This window comes from Salvelinus fontinalis, chromosome 20, assembly GCF_029448725.1.
Source record: "Salvelinus fontinalis isolate EN_2023a chromosome 20, ASM2944872v1, whole genome shotgun sequence".
NCBI classification, from domain to species: domain Eukaryota; kingdom Metazoa; phylum Chordata; class Actinopteri; order Salmoniformes; family Salmonidae; genus Salvelinus; species Salvelinus fontinalis.
In genome coordinates this window covers 21,773,319-21,789,567 of record NC_074684.1, presented here as the reverse complement: position 1 = coordinate 21,789,567, position 16,249 = coordinate 21,773,319, and the positions used below count along the sequence as shown (strand labels likewise).

At 43.2% G+C, this 16,249-nt stretch overlaps 1 protein-coding gene across 10 annotated transcripts in view; it reads left to right on the top strand.

Moving 5' to 3' along the window:
- The first annotated feature begins 686 nt into the window (after positions 1-686).
- Positions 687-16,249, top strand: part of LOC129817513 (triadin-like) — a 69,063-nt gene continuing 53,500 nt past the window's right edge. For 9 of the 10 annotated variants that reach the window (XM_055872833.1, XM_055872834.1, XM_055872829.1 and 6 more), the window contains exons 1-2: positions 687-1,102; positions 4,569-4,778. In XM_055872833.1, coding sequence (XP_055728808.1) covers positions 1,084-1,102; positions 4,569-4,778 — 229 coding nt within the window. In that variant the 5' untranslated portion in view covers positions 687-1,083. Of the gene's footprint in view, positions 1,126-4,568; positions 4,779-16,249 lie in introns of all 10 variants that reach the window. The other variant, XM_055872831.1, reaches the window with a different exon arrangement.

The window sequence follows — 16,249 nt, the reverse complement described above, 5'->3', positions numbered from 1 at the left end:
AGATGTACATGAATCTGGGAATCATACAATGTCAGTGGTTATATTCCAACCATCATATCAGATATGCTTTGGTCTTACAGTTGTAAAGATAATCTATGAATAATTGGACTAACCATGCCTAAATCAGGCTGCCAGGTGCCAGGCTGTTGAGTGGGAAGTGACTGACCCAGCTGGCACCCAGATAATAATGTGGGCACAGCGCTTCACAGGTAATGCAATCCCAAAGGGCAGTAAATCGAGTCTGTATCTTTTATTTCATGTTCACAAAGGTAAACAAAGCACTTAGGCTGCAATCAGCCTGGCATCCTGTGACAGATGAACAGCTCCTGACTGTGGCTTTTATTATTATTTAATTTGTAATATTATTTTTAATCAAGATCAGCTTTAAAAACATCTTCCTCAGTTTCCTGCCTGTGGACATTCCACTGTGAGTGACGTGACTTGTGTGTCTGCCAGTCCCATTCCCAGGCCAGCAGAGGGAGGGGGCTGTTCAGGAGAGGAGTACTTATGCCCCTTCTGCTCTCCACTCCATGACAGTACAGGTCTGTTGGAAGGGGTCACGCCCCTAGCCTAAAAAGGCAAAGCAGAATACAGCTGGTGTGGCTAGCTCTAAGAATAACCCAGGCAGGGCAGAATAGCCTGGGCTAAGATTACATTGAAGCCCCACTCCTGTCCTATATGCTTCCTGATCTACACCCATCATGGGCAGGGAAAACTTTTAGGCTGCATCTGCACCTCTCCTCTGGCCAGCCCTGGAACTTTTTTCCTCCTCAACTTTTGCTCTCCCCCTCCTGGACTTTAATTGACCCTCTTCAGAGAACATACGTGACGGTGACCCTTTGGTATATTTATCCTTTTTCATCTTCAGGGGAATTGAACATCCAGTCCAGACACCAGTTGTAATATCTTTTGGTTGTGGCAGTTCTTCCTTGTAGGGGCTCTGTGCATGGACTCATCCTCGACCATCAGGACTCAAACAGGATTAGTGAAGTGGCAGTCCATGTTTGTTTTTTTCTCTACAACTTCGTTTTTTTTTTTTTTTTCCTAAGGGATTAATTACTGAAATTACATATTCAAACCAGCATGACTGAGCGAGTCGAAGGTACAGTATCGACAAAAGTCTAAGTATGTCTTTACATTTTACTTCCTTATTATAGGTAACTTAATTTGTAACATAGCTCAGCATACATTTTGGAACCTGCTCTGTAAAGGAATCTCATGATTGGCAGCTTCTAAAAATACTGGATATCATGTAGCATATCATATTGGCTATTTGCTCTGCAGCCTTGAAACACTTGTGATGATGGCACGACTTTTAGTGTCTTGCACTTAAGGTGCATAATCCACCTCCAATATCCCTTCCTAGGGAATCAAACTAATAATTATTTCTGGTGTACCTAGTTTTCCCTCAGTCAGTTCGAGTACCTGGCTCAGATTTTATTAACCTGAGCCAGGGTGACAAAACTTAAAATTGACCTAGGAAGGGACTATTTTGAGAACACCCAGGAGAGGATAAAATCAGATCAGTTTTGTTGGCTGACTCTATCTGACTCTATTACTGTCCTGAGATGAGTTGTCATGGATATCTACTAAGGGTTCCCAAGACAGGGACATCAACTTCAGGCAGCTATGGGTCATGAGAGAGGGAAAGTAGATGTGTTGGAGCTTCATACATGTTTAACAGCACAGTATATTTGTGTGATGTATTTCATCACTATCCCCTCCACACTACTCCTGGAGTCCAGGATAATACCATACTGTGAATACCATTACTATAGCCCTGACAAACACACTCAAGTGCACATACTAGACACACACACACACACACACACACACACACACACACACACACACACACACACACACACACACACACACACACACACACACACACACACACACACACACACACACACACACACACACACACACGCACATACACACACACTGACACTGTTCAAGTCACAGTATGACTATTGTTTTTTGTTGAATCAAAGTGAGAGGAAGCCGGACATATGGTGTCTGTCTGCAGAGCCTCTTGAGTCAGCAGTTTGAGGGGACATGGGTACCCAATAATCCCCCTTGGCTGACAACGGGGTGCAGGCCATGGTGAAGAGACCCAACAGGTGGCCTGATCCACACTGTGCCAGGCTGGACAAATACACATGCACAAGCACATGCACACGCACTCTCTCTCTCTCTCTCTCTCTCTCTCTCTCTCTCTCTCTCTCTCTCTCTCTCTCTCTCTCTCTCTCTCTTTCTTTCTTTCTTTCTTTCTTTCTTTCTTTCTTTCTTTCTTTCTTTCTTTCTTTCTTTCTTTCTTTCTTTCTTTCTTTCTTTCTCTTTCACACTCACTGACCTACAGTATCAGTCAAACGTTTGGACACACCTACTCATTCAAGGGCTTTTCTTTGTTTTTACTATTTTCTACATTGTAGAATAATATTGAATACATCAAAACTGTGAAATAACACATATGGAATCATGTAGTAACCAAAAAAGTAATATTTGAGATTCTTCAAAGTAGCCAACCTTTGCCTTGATGACCGCTTTGCACGCTCTTGGCATTCTCTCAACCAGCTTCATGAAGTAGTCACCTGGAATGCATTTCAATTAACAGGTGTGCCTTGTTAAAAGTTAATTTGTGGAATTTCTTTTCTTCTTAATGCGTTTGAGCCAATCAGTTGTGTTGTGACAAGGTAGGGGTGGTATACAGAAGATAGCCCTATTTGGTAAAATACCAAGTCCATATTATGGCAAGAAGGGCTAAAATAAGCAAAGAGAAACGACAGTCCATCATTACTTTAAGACATGAAGGTCAGCCAATACAGACATTTTCAAGAACTTTGAAAGTTTCTTCCAGTGCAGACGCAAAAACCATCAAGTGCTATGATGAAACTGGCTCTCATAAGGACCGCCACAGGAAAGGAAGACCTAGAGTTACCTCTGCTAGAGAGTAAAAGTTTGTTAGAATTATTAACTTCACCTCAGATTTCAGCACAAATAAATGCTTCACAGAGTTCAAGTAACAGACCCATCTCAACATCAACTGTTCAGAGGAGACAGTGTGAATTTGGCCTTCAAGGTCGAATTGCTGCAAAGAAACCACTACTAAAGGACACCAAGAAGAAGAAGAGACTTGCTTGGGCCAAGAAACACGAGCAATGGACATTGACCGGTGGAAATCTGTCCTTTGGTCTGATGAGTCCAAATTTGCGATTTTGACTCATCAGACACAGAGTAGGTGATTATCTCCGCATGTGTGATTCCCAGAGTATGTGATTGTCTCTGCATGTGTGATTCCCACCATGAAGCATGGAGGAGGTGTGATTTGTGGGTGTGCTTTGCTGGTGACACTGTCTGTGATTTATTTTGAATTCAAGGCACACTTAACCAGCATGGCTGCCACATCATTCTGTAGCGATACATCATCCCATCTGGTTTGCGCTTAGTGGGACTATCATTTGTTTTTCAACCGGACAATGACCAAAAACACACCTCCAGGCTGTGTAAGGGCTATTTGACCAAGAAGGAGAGTGATGGAGTGCTGCATCAGATCACCTGGCCTCCACAATCACCCAACCTCAACCCAATTGAGAGTGTTTGGGATGAGTTGGACCGCAGAGTGAAGGAAAAGCAGCCAACATGTGCTCAGCATGTGGGAACTCCTTCAAGACTGTTAGAAAAGCATTCCTCATGAAGGTGGTTGAGAGAATGCCAAGAGTGTGCAAAGCTGTCATCAAGGCAAAGGGTGGCTACTTTGAGGAACTTCAAATATAAAATATATTTTGATGTGTTAAACATTTTCTTGCTTACTACATGATTCCATGTGTATTATTTCATAGTTTAGATGTCTTCACTACTATTCTACGATGTAGAAAATAGTAAAAATACAGAAAAACCCTTGAATTAGTAGGTGTGTCCTAACTTTGACTGGTACTGTACATGCATTCATACACATGCATGCACACAAATTATGATGGCTGGAGCAGCATTTCAGTCGGATACTATCTCTGTCATGGTCCGATTCAGAGAAAACACCGGAAACCATGTCGCAAGCCAGGGCTTCTCTCTGATTAGCACCAACCTGATTTCACAGTGTTACAGCAGCATATACAATTTGAGAAAATGAACACTGCATTCTAACTACTGCAGCTGCACAACAATCAATGGCTTGCTCTGACCTAGTCTGCCACATTCTGATAAATCGATGAGTAGCCTTGTCAAATGAATGGCGCACATAAAGGTCATATATTTTGTTTGTAAGGAAGCTCTCTCCATTTAACATCAAATCCACCACGTTACAGAGATTTATAATTATTTGTAGAGATGGGTTTTTCATGGCTAAGTCAAAGATCACAGAGACAACACATTCCATACAAGACATTAGATTGCTTTGACACTGTGCACCATGTATAGTACAATACAGTACCTTCATGGTCTAGCTATTCACCTGACAAAAACTTGTCTCAGTGCAGTTTAATCACAAACGAACCCAACCAATCACTTGGTCTTCATGGTTGGTTCAGCATCAGGCCGCCAACCTATCTTTGGTTATTTTCTTCCAGCGCGATCCTCCACCACAACCATGGTCATAGAGAGCAAAAACGGTGAGGCAGGACAGCCCCTAGTCAGGGTGTCTAAGAGGACCGTGACTGACGACCTGTACACCACCTTCAGTTCCCCCATGGCCTGGATCCTGGTCCTAGCCCTGGTCATCACCTGGTCCTGCGTGGCCATCATCATGTTCGACCTGATGGACTACAAGGGCCTCACAGGTAGGTCCTGAACCTGTCCCCCTACTGCTCCCACCCATCATGCATTGGGATGCTACTTCTAAGTCTGTGTTGGGTTAAAGTTTAGACTTGCTCTTTGCATTAGGATTCTAGCTTATTCCTCAAAGGCCTCTGTAGGTTACAGTTTATGTGATGCATCATGCATTGAGTTATCATCCATCTTGGTCATTTAGGCTTTGGTTTTTAATGATGTGGATATAGATTTGGTCCAATTATAAACAGCCCCTCTACTCAGGTTTGTTCATTAATTTAGCCTTAACATTTAGCCTGGGTGAAACAAGGTCATGGATAATGGCTAAAGCATCCCATGTGGGATGCAGTGAGCTCAGGGAGCATGATAAGGCCCAGTAGCTTGTTATTTCCAGGCTGGCACTACTTTATCTGAAGTGCCACTGCCCTACCAACGGTGTGCGGGCTCTCAGGGTAGCCGGGAGCTCATTGGCTGGTTACTGGTAGGACCGACAGTGACAAAGACAGATAGGGTGTAGCATTGCAGTTTACTGGGCCTGGGAACTATCAGCAGCAGCTGTGTTCGGTTACAGTCAACAGTTATCTGAGAGAGGGTGGGCAGAAATAGCCATGCCCCTGTCCCAGTCAAACAGCTTTGAGTGAAAAAGCTTACTTTTGGATGAGTCAAAACGATGACGATTTGAGATGCATTGCTTCAGTCAGTAGGGATGGTTTTGTATCACAGACTTGTGATTAATATAGTTCATTTTTTTATTTTTTTTATTTCACCTTTATTTAACCAGGTAGGCTAGTTGAGAACAAGTTCTCATTTGCAACTGCGACCTGGCCAAGATAAAGCATAGCAGTGTGAACAGACAACAACACAGAGTTACACATGGAGTAAACAATAAACAAGTCAATAACATGGTAGGAAAAAGAGAATCTATATACAATGTGTGCAAAAGGCATGAGGTAGGCAATAAATCGAATAATTACAATTTAGCAGATTAACACTGGAGTGATAAATCATCAGATGATCATGTGCAAGAAGAGATACTGGTGTGCAAAAGAGCAGAAAAGTAAATAAATAAAAGCAGTATGGGGGTGAGGTAGGTAAATTGGGTGGGTAGTTTACAGATGGACTATGTACAGCTGCAGCGATCGGTTAGCTGCTCGGATAGCAGATTTTTAAAGTTGTTGAGGGAGATAAAAGTCTCCAACTTCAGAGATTTTTGCAATTCGTTCCAGTCGCAGGCAGCAGAGAACTGGAAGGAAAGGCGTCCAAATGAGGTTTTGGCTTTAGGGATGATCAGTGAGATACACCTGCTGGAGCGCGTGCTACGGGTGGGTGTAGCCATCGTGACCAGTGAACTGAGATAAGGCGGCACTTTACCTAGCATAGCCTTGTAGATGACCTGGAGCCAGTGGGTCTGACGACGAACATGTAGCGAGGGCCAGCCGACTAGGGCATACAGGTCGCAGTGGTGGGTCGTATAAGGTGCTTTAGTAACAAAACGGATGGCACTGTGATAAACTGCATCCAGTTTGCTAAGTAGAGTATTGGAAGCTATTTTGTAGATGACATCGCCGAAGTCGAGGATCGGTAGGATAGTCAGTTTTACTAGGGTAAGTTTGGCGGCGTGAGTGAAGGAGGCTTTGTTCCGGAATAGAAAGCCGACTCTAGATTTGATTTTGGATTGGAGATGTTTGATATGAGTCTGGAAGGAGAGTTTGCAGTCTAGCCAGACACCTAGGTACTTATAGATGTCCACATATTCTAGGTCGGAACCGTCCAGGGTGGTGATGCTAGTCGGGCGTGCGGGTGCAGGCAGCGAACGGTTGAAAAGCATGCATTTGGTTTTACTAGCATTTAAGAGCAGTTGGAGGCCACGGAAGGAGTGTTGTATGGCATTGAAGCTCATTTGGAGGTTAGATAGCACAGTGTCCAGGGAAGGGCCGGAAGTATACAGAATGGTGTCGTCTGCGTAGAGGTGGATCAGGGAATCGCCCGCAGCAAGAGCAACATCATTGATGTATACAGAGAAAAGAGTCGGCCCGAGAATTGAACCCTGTGGTACCCCCATAGAGACTGCCAGAGGACCGGACAACATGCCCTCCGATTTGACACACTGAACTCTGTCTGCAAAGTAGTTGGTGAACCAGGCAAGGCAGTCATTAGAAAAACCGAGGCTATTGAGTCTGCCGATAAGAATATGGTGATTGACAGAGTCGAAAGCCTTGGCCAGGTCGATGAAGACGGCTGCACAGTAATGTCTTTTATCGATGGCGGTTATGATATCGTTTAGTACCTTGAGCGTGGCTGAGGTGCACCCGTGACCGGCTCGGAAACCGGATTGCACAGCGGAGAAGGTACGGTGGGATTCGAGATGGTCAGTGATCTGTTTGTTGACTTGGCTTTCGAAGACCTTAGCTAGGCAGGGCAGGATGGATATAGGTCTGTAACAGTTTGGGTCCAGGGTGTCTCCCCCTTTGAAGAGGGGAATGACAGCGGCAGCTTTCCAATCCTTGGGGATCTCAGATGATACGAAGGAGAGGTTGAACAGGCTGGTAATAGGGGGTGCGACAATGGCGGCGGACAGTTTCAGAAATAGGGGGTCCAGATTGTCAAGCCCAGCTGATTTGTATGGGTCCAGGTTTTCCAGCTCTTTCAGAACATCTGCTATCTGGATATGGGTAAAGGAGAAGCTGGGGACGCTTGGGCGAGTAGCAGCGGGCCGGGCGGGGCTGCTGGCCAAGGTTGGAGTCGCCAGGTGGAAGGCATGGCCAGCCATTGAGAAATGTTTGTTGAAGTTTTCGATTATCACGGACTTATCAGTGGTGACCGTGTTATCTAGCCTCAGTGCAGTGGGCAGCTGGGAGGAGGTGCTCTTGTTTTCCATGGACTTTACAGTATCCCAGAACTTTTTGGAGTTAGAGCTACAGGATGCAAATTTCTGCTTGAAAAAGCTGGCCTTTGCTTTCCTGACTGACTGCGTGTATTGGTTCCTGACTTCCCTGAACAGTTGCATATCACGGGGGCTCTTCGATGCTATCGCAGTTCGCCACAGGATGTTTTTGTGCTGGTCGAGGGCAGTCAGGTCTGGAGTGAACCAAGGGCTATATCTGTTCTTGGTTCTGCATTTTTTGAACGGAGCATGCTTGTCTAATATGGTGAGGAAGTAACTTTTAAAGAATGACCAGGCATCCTCAACTGACGGGATGAGGTCAATATCCTTCCAGGGTACCCGGGCCAGGTCGATTAGAAAGGCCTGCTCGCAGAAGTGTTTCAGGGAGCGTTTGACAGTGATGAGGGGTGGTCGTTTGACCGTGGACCCGTGGCGGATACAGGCAATGAGGCAGTGATCGCTGAGATCTTGATTGAAGACAGCAGAGGTGTATTTGGAGGGCAAGTTGGTCAGGATAATGTCTATTAGGGTGCCCATGTTTACGGATTTGGGGTTGTACCTGGTGGGTTCCTTGATGATTTGTGTGAGATTGAGGGCATCAAGCTTAGATTGTAGGACTGCCGGGGTGTTAAGCATATCCCAGTTTAGGTCACCTAACAGAACAAACTCTGAAGCTAGATGGGGAGCGATCAATTCACAGATGGTGTCCAGGGCACAGCTGGGAGCTGAGGGGGGTCGGTAGCAGGCGGCAACAGTGAGAGACTTATTTCTGGAGAGATTAATTTTTAAAATTAGAAGTTCAAACTGTTTGGGCATAGACTTGGAAAGTATGACAGAACTTTGCAGGCTATCTCTGCAGTAGATTGCAACTCCTCCCCCTTTGGCAGTTCTATCTTGACGGAAAGTGTTATAGTTGGGTATGGAAATCTCAGAGTTTTTGGTAGCCTTCCTAAGCCAGGATTCAGACACGGCAAGGACATCAGGGTTGGCAGAGTGTGCTAAAGCGGTGAGTAAGGCAAACTTAGGCAGGAGGCTTCTGATGTTGACATGCATGAGGCCAAGGCTTTTTCGATCACAGAAGTCAACAAATGAGGGTGACTGGGGACATGCAGGGCCTGGGTTTACCTCCACATCACCCGAGGAACAGAGGAGCAGTAGGATGAGGGTGCGGCTAAAGGCTATCAAAACTGGTCGCCTAGAGCGTTGGGGACAAGGAATAAAAGGAGCAGATTTATGGGCGTGGTAGAATAGATTCTGGGCATAATGTGCAGACCAGGGTATGGTGGGGCACGGGTACAGCGGAGGCAAGCCCAGGCACTGGGTGATGATAAGAGAGGTTGTATCTCTGGACATGCTGGTCTCAATGGGTGAGGTCACCGCATGTGTGGGGGGTGGGACAAAGGAGGTATCAGAGGTACGGAGAGTGGAACTATGGGGTCCATTGCAAACCAAAACAATGATAACTAGCCTGAACAACAGTATGCAAGGCATATTGATATTTGAGAGAGACATACAATAAGGCATAAAGTGATTGCAGGTCATGATTGGGAGAGCTAGCTAAAACAGCAGGTCAGATAACAGCAGCTAGTCGGCTAACACAGCAACAGAAGGTAAAAAATGGCGACGACTGGGCAGAGAGGGTCGGATTAACTACACACAGATCCTGAGTTAAGGCACAGAGCCGACAGATAAAACACAAATAAACAGAATGGAGTACCGTGAATTTATGGACAGTCAAGCAGGCATAAGCTATGTAGCCAAGTGATCATAGTGTCCAGGGGCCAGCCGTAGATGAAGTAGTGAGGCCTCCACTAAGCTAGCCCGCGGCGTTTAAAGTTAGTAGCCCGGGGGGGTGGTCTGCTCAGACGGAGGGGGTCTGCTCAGACGGAGGCCGGTTGAGGGCACAGCGGATGGGGTATTTGTCTGCAGACCAGACGTGGTCGTGTCGACAGAGAATCCAAGCCGGATGGCGGTGGCGAAAGAGAGGTTGTGAGTTGTAGAATTGTGTTTGCTAACTGGTGCTAGCTTCGTGATTCAGACAGCTAGTCATGGGTAGCAAGCTAGCAGAAGATGGAGGTCTGTTTTTAGCCACGCCGTGCAATTCCGTCGGTAGATTAGTGGGGTTCCGTGTGGTAGAGGGGACCAATCCAGTTGTCAAAATAGTTATAGTGGCCTAAGAAGATTGTTCGATAGACCTGTTCAGATAGCAGCCGATATGCTCAAGACAGCTAACGATTAGCGGGCCGCAGTTAGTATATGGACGTTCAGGTTACGTCGCGATGGAGGGGCCGGTTGAAATACTCCCTCGGGCAGATAACGTCGGTATCCCAGTCGTGAAGGCCCGGTGGGGCTCCGCATCGGCAGTAAAACGGGTCCGGATAGGTGATTGTAGCCCAGGAGTGGCTGATGGCACTCTTCAGCTGGCTAGCTCCGGGATAATTGGTGTTTGCTCCGGAATTGATGTTAGCCGATAGACACTCGGATAGCAGCTAGTTAGCTGCAAGATCCAGGTGTAAATGTCCAGAGCTTGAGGTAAAAATCCGGGGATATGGAGAGAAAAATAGGTCTGGTATGCTCTGGTCTGAGTCGCGTTGTACAAAACTGGCAATAGTTTTCCGAGCTAAAGGATAGCTGATGAGCGCTAGCTGTGGTTAGCTGAACTATTAACGTTAGCTACTAACGTTAGCTTGTGAGCTGGCTAACTTCTGGTTAGCTTGTTAGCTTCTGTTGTAGATTTCGGATACGAGGTGAATAATACTTTTGAGGAAGAAAAAAAACAGATCCGCACCACATTTGGTGAGGTGGGTTGCAGGAGAGTGTTTTGAAGTTGAGTTTTTAAGAAGAAAATAATATATATATAAAAAAGATATGCGAAGAAAAATATATGTACACGGGACAAGACGAGGACAATGGACATCTGACTGCTACGCCATCTTGGAATTACGACTGTTGTAAACGTAATGATGAAATGCTCTGTAGGGTGAATGTATGATGTATTCTTGTATTCTTCTAAGTTGATTTCAGTGTGATTTTGTGGTTTAGCAAAGTTTGACAATGACAATTTTTATTGTTTGAGAGTTTGCTGTTTGCTGACGTGGATCAGTATTTGAGAGAAATTGTCATTGTGTACATGGATTCTTGATCCATTTTCATGTAAAATCAATTCACATTCACATTTAATTTGTATATTCTATCAGAAAACTTCATAAGTGTGCACCATTGTAAAGTAGATCTGTTCAACTCACAAAACTGTAGTTGAAGGCTGACACTGGGGGCTGTGAGTCTAGTCTATCCACCCCAAGTCATTTGGCCTTCACAGAGATCACACCCTTTAGGTTCTCACTAGAGTGCCGTAGCTACGTACCTTCACTCTCATTTCTAATCTAGTTTCCTCTTCCTATTTTCACCCTGTCAATCCCTGCATTATACTGCGCTTGCCCGTCTGTGCGTTTGCTTCCGCTTTGCTACTAACAACCTGCATGCTTTAATTGCTGTTAGGCAGAAATTGTTACACACTCCAGTCAGTGTTGTGGGGGCGTCATGCTGCACATTAATAATGGATAATGTACACATGGTCCATCAAGTGTTGCCTCTTGATCATTCAAGTTTACACAGGTTACATCTAGTACTAAGTGAGTCTATATACCTTTTCACACTATTATTTCATTAGCACAATCGAAGTAGGCAATTTTGTGATAAAAAAACAGATACAGTATGTTTCCATGCTAATGGCAACTCTGATGCCAACCATAATGGTACAGATAATCTAAGGTCAACCATAACCTCTCTATGTGAATAGTTTTGGACTATAGCTTTCATGATAACTCATCTACAGAACTGACTTAATACTAATGTATGATTGAAAATGTATACAGCCCATTTAGAAGTCACCTGATGTGTCATCAAACTACTATTCACCAGTTTTTAGTGTGTAGTTGAACAAAAGTTACCATAATAACACCCTAGTGTGGCATTTTCTGTGACATAGTGTGGCTTTAATATCAATTTCAGTAACATCCATTGCATTAAAGGTATTTGTGTGTCCATGTGTGTGCATGTGTGTTTTCAGTCATTACTTGTAATCCAGTAAAATGTGTTTAGTGTATGAAGTGTTTATTTGTGTGCTGTAACTGTACTAGTGTAAGTTGGTTGTAGCATTGCCTGCAGTAGCCTATATAGTTTAGTCAATTATTACATAACCAGACAGCTTTAGAATGTATTGAGTCTGTGTTACAGTAGGTCATGGTTTGTGCCCAGTAAAGCTGCATGGCCTTAGAAAAGCAACGTTTTAAAAAGACCAAGTCCTGTGCTACTTTCCAATGTTTGGATATTGCTTTATTTATTTTACATTTTACCTTTATTTAACTAAGCAAGTCAGTTCAGAACAAATTCTTATTTACATTGACGGCCTAGGAACACTGTCAGTGCCTTTTTCAGGGGCAGATCGACAGATATTTACCTTGTCAGCTTGGGGATTCGATCTTGCAACCTTTTGGTTACAAGTCCAACGATTGTCGGTGCTATTGAATAGAAAGCTGTAAAGATTTTTTAATCTTTCCATAAATAGTTTAAATGTCTTCAATGGCTCAATCTTAACAAAAAAGTTATTTGAGTGTTGCTTGTTTTTTTGTGCAACTTAAGTAATAGTGCAAAATAGACCACAATTAAAGGACAAAAAAACGATATATTCACCTGAATTCACTATTAGTCTTGACAGGAGCTTTTTAGTCTAAAGTGATTTATTTGACAGTGTTTTTAAGGGCTTATTTCCAGGCAAAATCATCCCATTAAATTGTTTGACAATTGCTCTCATGCATCCGGCCTATGATAACTTACAACTGTCAAATCGGTTGACTTTTCTGTCTCAATTTATACACAATTGCCTTGATGCTAACACCTTCTCCGCTATGTAATCTGGTTTCCGAGCTGGTCACGGGTCCACCTCAGCCACGTTCAAGGTCCTATAACCGCCATCGGTAAAAGACAGTACTGTGCAGCCGTCTTCATCGACCTGGCCAAGGCTTTTGACTCTGTCAATCACCGTATTCTTATCGGCAGACTCAACAGCCTTGGTTTCTCTAATGACTGCTTCACCTGGTTCACTAACTACAACACTCTACTCAGCAAATTGTATTCAGTCTATCACAGTGCCATCCGTTTTGTCTCAAAAACCCCATATACTACCCACCAATGCAACCTGTATGCTCTTGTTGGCTGGTCCTCGCCACATTTTCGTCGCCAAACCTACTGGCTCCAGGCCATCTATAGGTCTTTGCTAGGTAAAGCTCCGCCTTACCTCAGCTCACTGGTCACCATAGCAACACCCACCCGTAGCACGTGCTCCAGCACGTATATTTCACTGGTCATCCCCAAAGCCAACACCTCCTTTGGCTGCCTTTCCTTCCAGTTCTCTGCTGCCAATGATAGGAACGAATTGCAAAAATCACTGAAGTTGGAAACTTATATCTCCCTCACTAACTTTAAGCGTCAGCTGTCAGAGCAGCTTACCGATCGCTGCAGCTGTACATAGCCCATCTGTAAATAGCCCATCCAACCAACTACCTACCTCATCCCCATATTTGTTTTTGTTTTTATGCTCTTTTGCACACCAGTATTTCTACTTTCACATCCTCATCTGCACATATATCACTCCAGTGTAAATTGCTTAATTGCAATTACTTTGCCACTATTGGCCTATTTATTGCCTTACCTTCTTACTTCATTTGCACACACTGTATACATATTTTTATATTGTGTTATTGACTGTATGTTTGTTTATCCCATGTGTAACTCTGTGTTGTTGTTTTTGTCGCACTGCTTTGCTTTATCTTGGCCAGGTCGCAGTTGTAAACTTCTTCTCAACAGGCCTACCTGGTTAAATACAGGTGAAATAAAATAAATGAATAAAAAATAATCGTACATTAAGACCACATCAGTCTGTGTTGTTAACTGTGTGGTATTAAATAGTGACCATGCAGAATGTCTTTCTCTTTGATTGAGTGCTGCTGTTGAGAAGGAGACACCAATCTGATGTGTTTTAATATTTCTAATTCAATATTGTATGTTGCAGATAAGCCTGCAAGGAGAGATTTAGATTTAATCTACAATGCATAATAATGAGCATTGAATGTGGCCAATACCGATGGTCATCTATGGAGGAATGACCTCCTAAACCATTCCATGCACAATAATGGGAAGAAATTGAGGCTGTGGCCATTTCTACCGAAGCCTCTCAGCCTTGTCATAAGTATAAAATAGTATTTATTAAGTGTTAGTAGTCAGACTACAGCTAAACTATACCCTAAACCAATTTCTTAAACGGTAGCCTTATTAATGAAAACAAAGGGGCTACATTGGGGTCACACATCATTAAAATTGGTTTAGGGAAGGGGGGTTAAGGTTAGTTAAAATTATCCCAGGGGATACTGTATGGCACCAGGACAACGCATGGAATGGGAGGGTGATAATCACCACACAAAACCATGGTACCATCGATTAACCCTTGAAAGGAAAAAAATAGACAATTACTAGAGGACCAAAAATAACAAATATCAAAATCTTAACACTTTTTGGCGTGAGTAGAATTCGTGGTTGACTGTTGTTGATGTGTGCAGAGGGTCCCTGGTTCGCGCCCGTGTCGGGGCGAGGGGACGACGTAAAGTTAAACTGTTACACACGTACAGTATAATGTAAATGTAAATATACCCATATCATATAAACCTTTTAAAAAATTGCCTTTGAAGCCACAATCTTTGACGACATGCTGAATCACAGTAATACTGAAAGCAAGTCTCATGTCCTTGCTTTTAAGAATCATCTGTCAGGACAGGTGGCTACTGTAGCACTTGGTCACCTGTAGGATACTGAGCGGTATCATCTCTCTCTGTGAAGGATGACTGTGTCACTAGACTCCCTCTCATAGACTGGTCCTCTCTGTTCATTTGAACCCCTCACTGTCAGAAAAGAGACTGCCAGAGACACTGGAATTTAGGGGAATAGCTAAATAGTACATGCCACTCATAATTTCATACCAAATATGTATGGTAGTGGACCCAACTGGATATCCAACACATTTTTGGAAGTATTATTTTATTTTGAAGACAGTGAGAAGTGACAGCAAGTCCACTTTTTTTTCATACTCATTTCATCGCCATGCACACATTCAGTACTTTCCATTTTTGACACAAAGACATACAGTAACAGGGAAACATGCTAAATTAATTTCAACAAGGTCACAAACTAATTGATATGTAAAACAAAAGGCTGTGTGCCCTGAGACAGAATACAGTGTGATGAGAAAGTATTCATACCCCTTGACTTATTCCACGTTTTGTTGTGTTACAGCCTGAATTCAAAATGTATTAAATTATTTCTCTCACCCATTTACACACAATACCCCATCATGACAAAGTGAAAACATATTTTTAGACATTTTTGCAAATTTATTGAAAATGAAACACAGAAATATCTCATTACATAAGTATTCACACCCCTGGGTCAATACTTTGTAGAAGCACTCTTGGCAGCAATTACAGCTGTGAGTCATTCTGGGTATGTCTCTAAGAGCTTTCCACACCTGGATTGTGCAACATTTTCAGATGATTCTTTTTGAAATTCTTCAAACTCTGTCAAATTGGTTGTTGATCATTGCTAGACAACCATTTTCAGGTCTTGCCATAGTTTTAAGTGAAAACTGTAACTCGGCCATTCAGGAACATTTACTGTCTTCTTGGTAAGCAACTCCAGTGTAGATTTGGCCTTGTCCTGCTGAAAGGTGAATTCATCTCCCAGTGTCTGGTGGAAAGAAAATTGAACCAGGTTTTCCTCTAGGATTTTGCCTGGGTTTATTTTTTATCCTGAAAAACTCCCCAGTCCTTAACGATTACAAACATGCCCATAACATGATGCAGCCACCACTATGCTTGAAAATATATATTAGAATTTGTATTCAGGACAAAAAGTTAGTTGCTTTGCCAAATTCTTTGCAGTATTACTTTAGTTCCTTATTGCAAACAGGATGCATGATTTGGAATATTTTTATTCTGTACAGGCTTCTTTCTTTTCACTCTGTCAATTAGGTTAGTATTGTGGAGTAAGTACAATGTTGTTGATCCATCCTCAGTTTTCTCCTATTACAGCCATTAAACTCTCTAACTGTTTTAAAGTCACTATTGGCCACATTGTGAAATCCCTGAGGGGTTTCCTTTCTCTCAGGCAACTGAGGTAGGAAGGACGCCTGTGTCTTTGTAGTGACTGGGTGTATTGATACACCATCCAAAGTGCAATTTATAACTTTTATTTTTACCCGTCTACCAATATGTGCCCTTTTTTGCAAGGTATTGGAAAACCTCCTGGGTCTTTGTGGTTGAATCCATTCACTGCTCGAATGAGGGGCTTTCAGGTAATTGTATGGGTTGGTTACAGAGATGAGGTAGAAAGAAAGAAAACATGTTCAACACTATTATTGCACACAGAGTGAGTCCCTGCAACGTATTATGTGACTTGTTAAGCCATAACACAGGATTTTAATACTTATTGACTCAAGACATTTCAGCTTTTCATATATATATATTTTTTGCGAAAACAAAAATGTTGTAT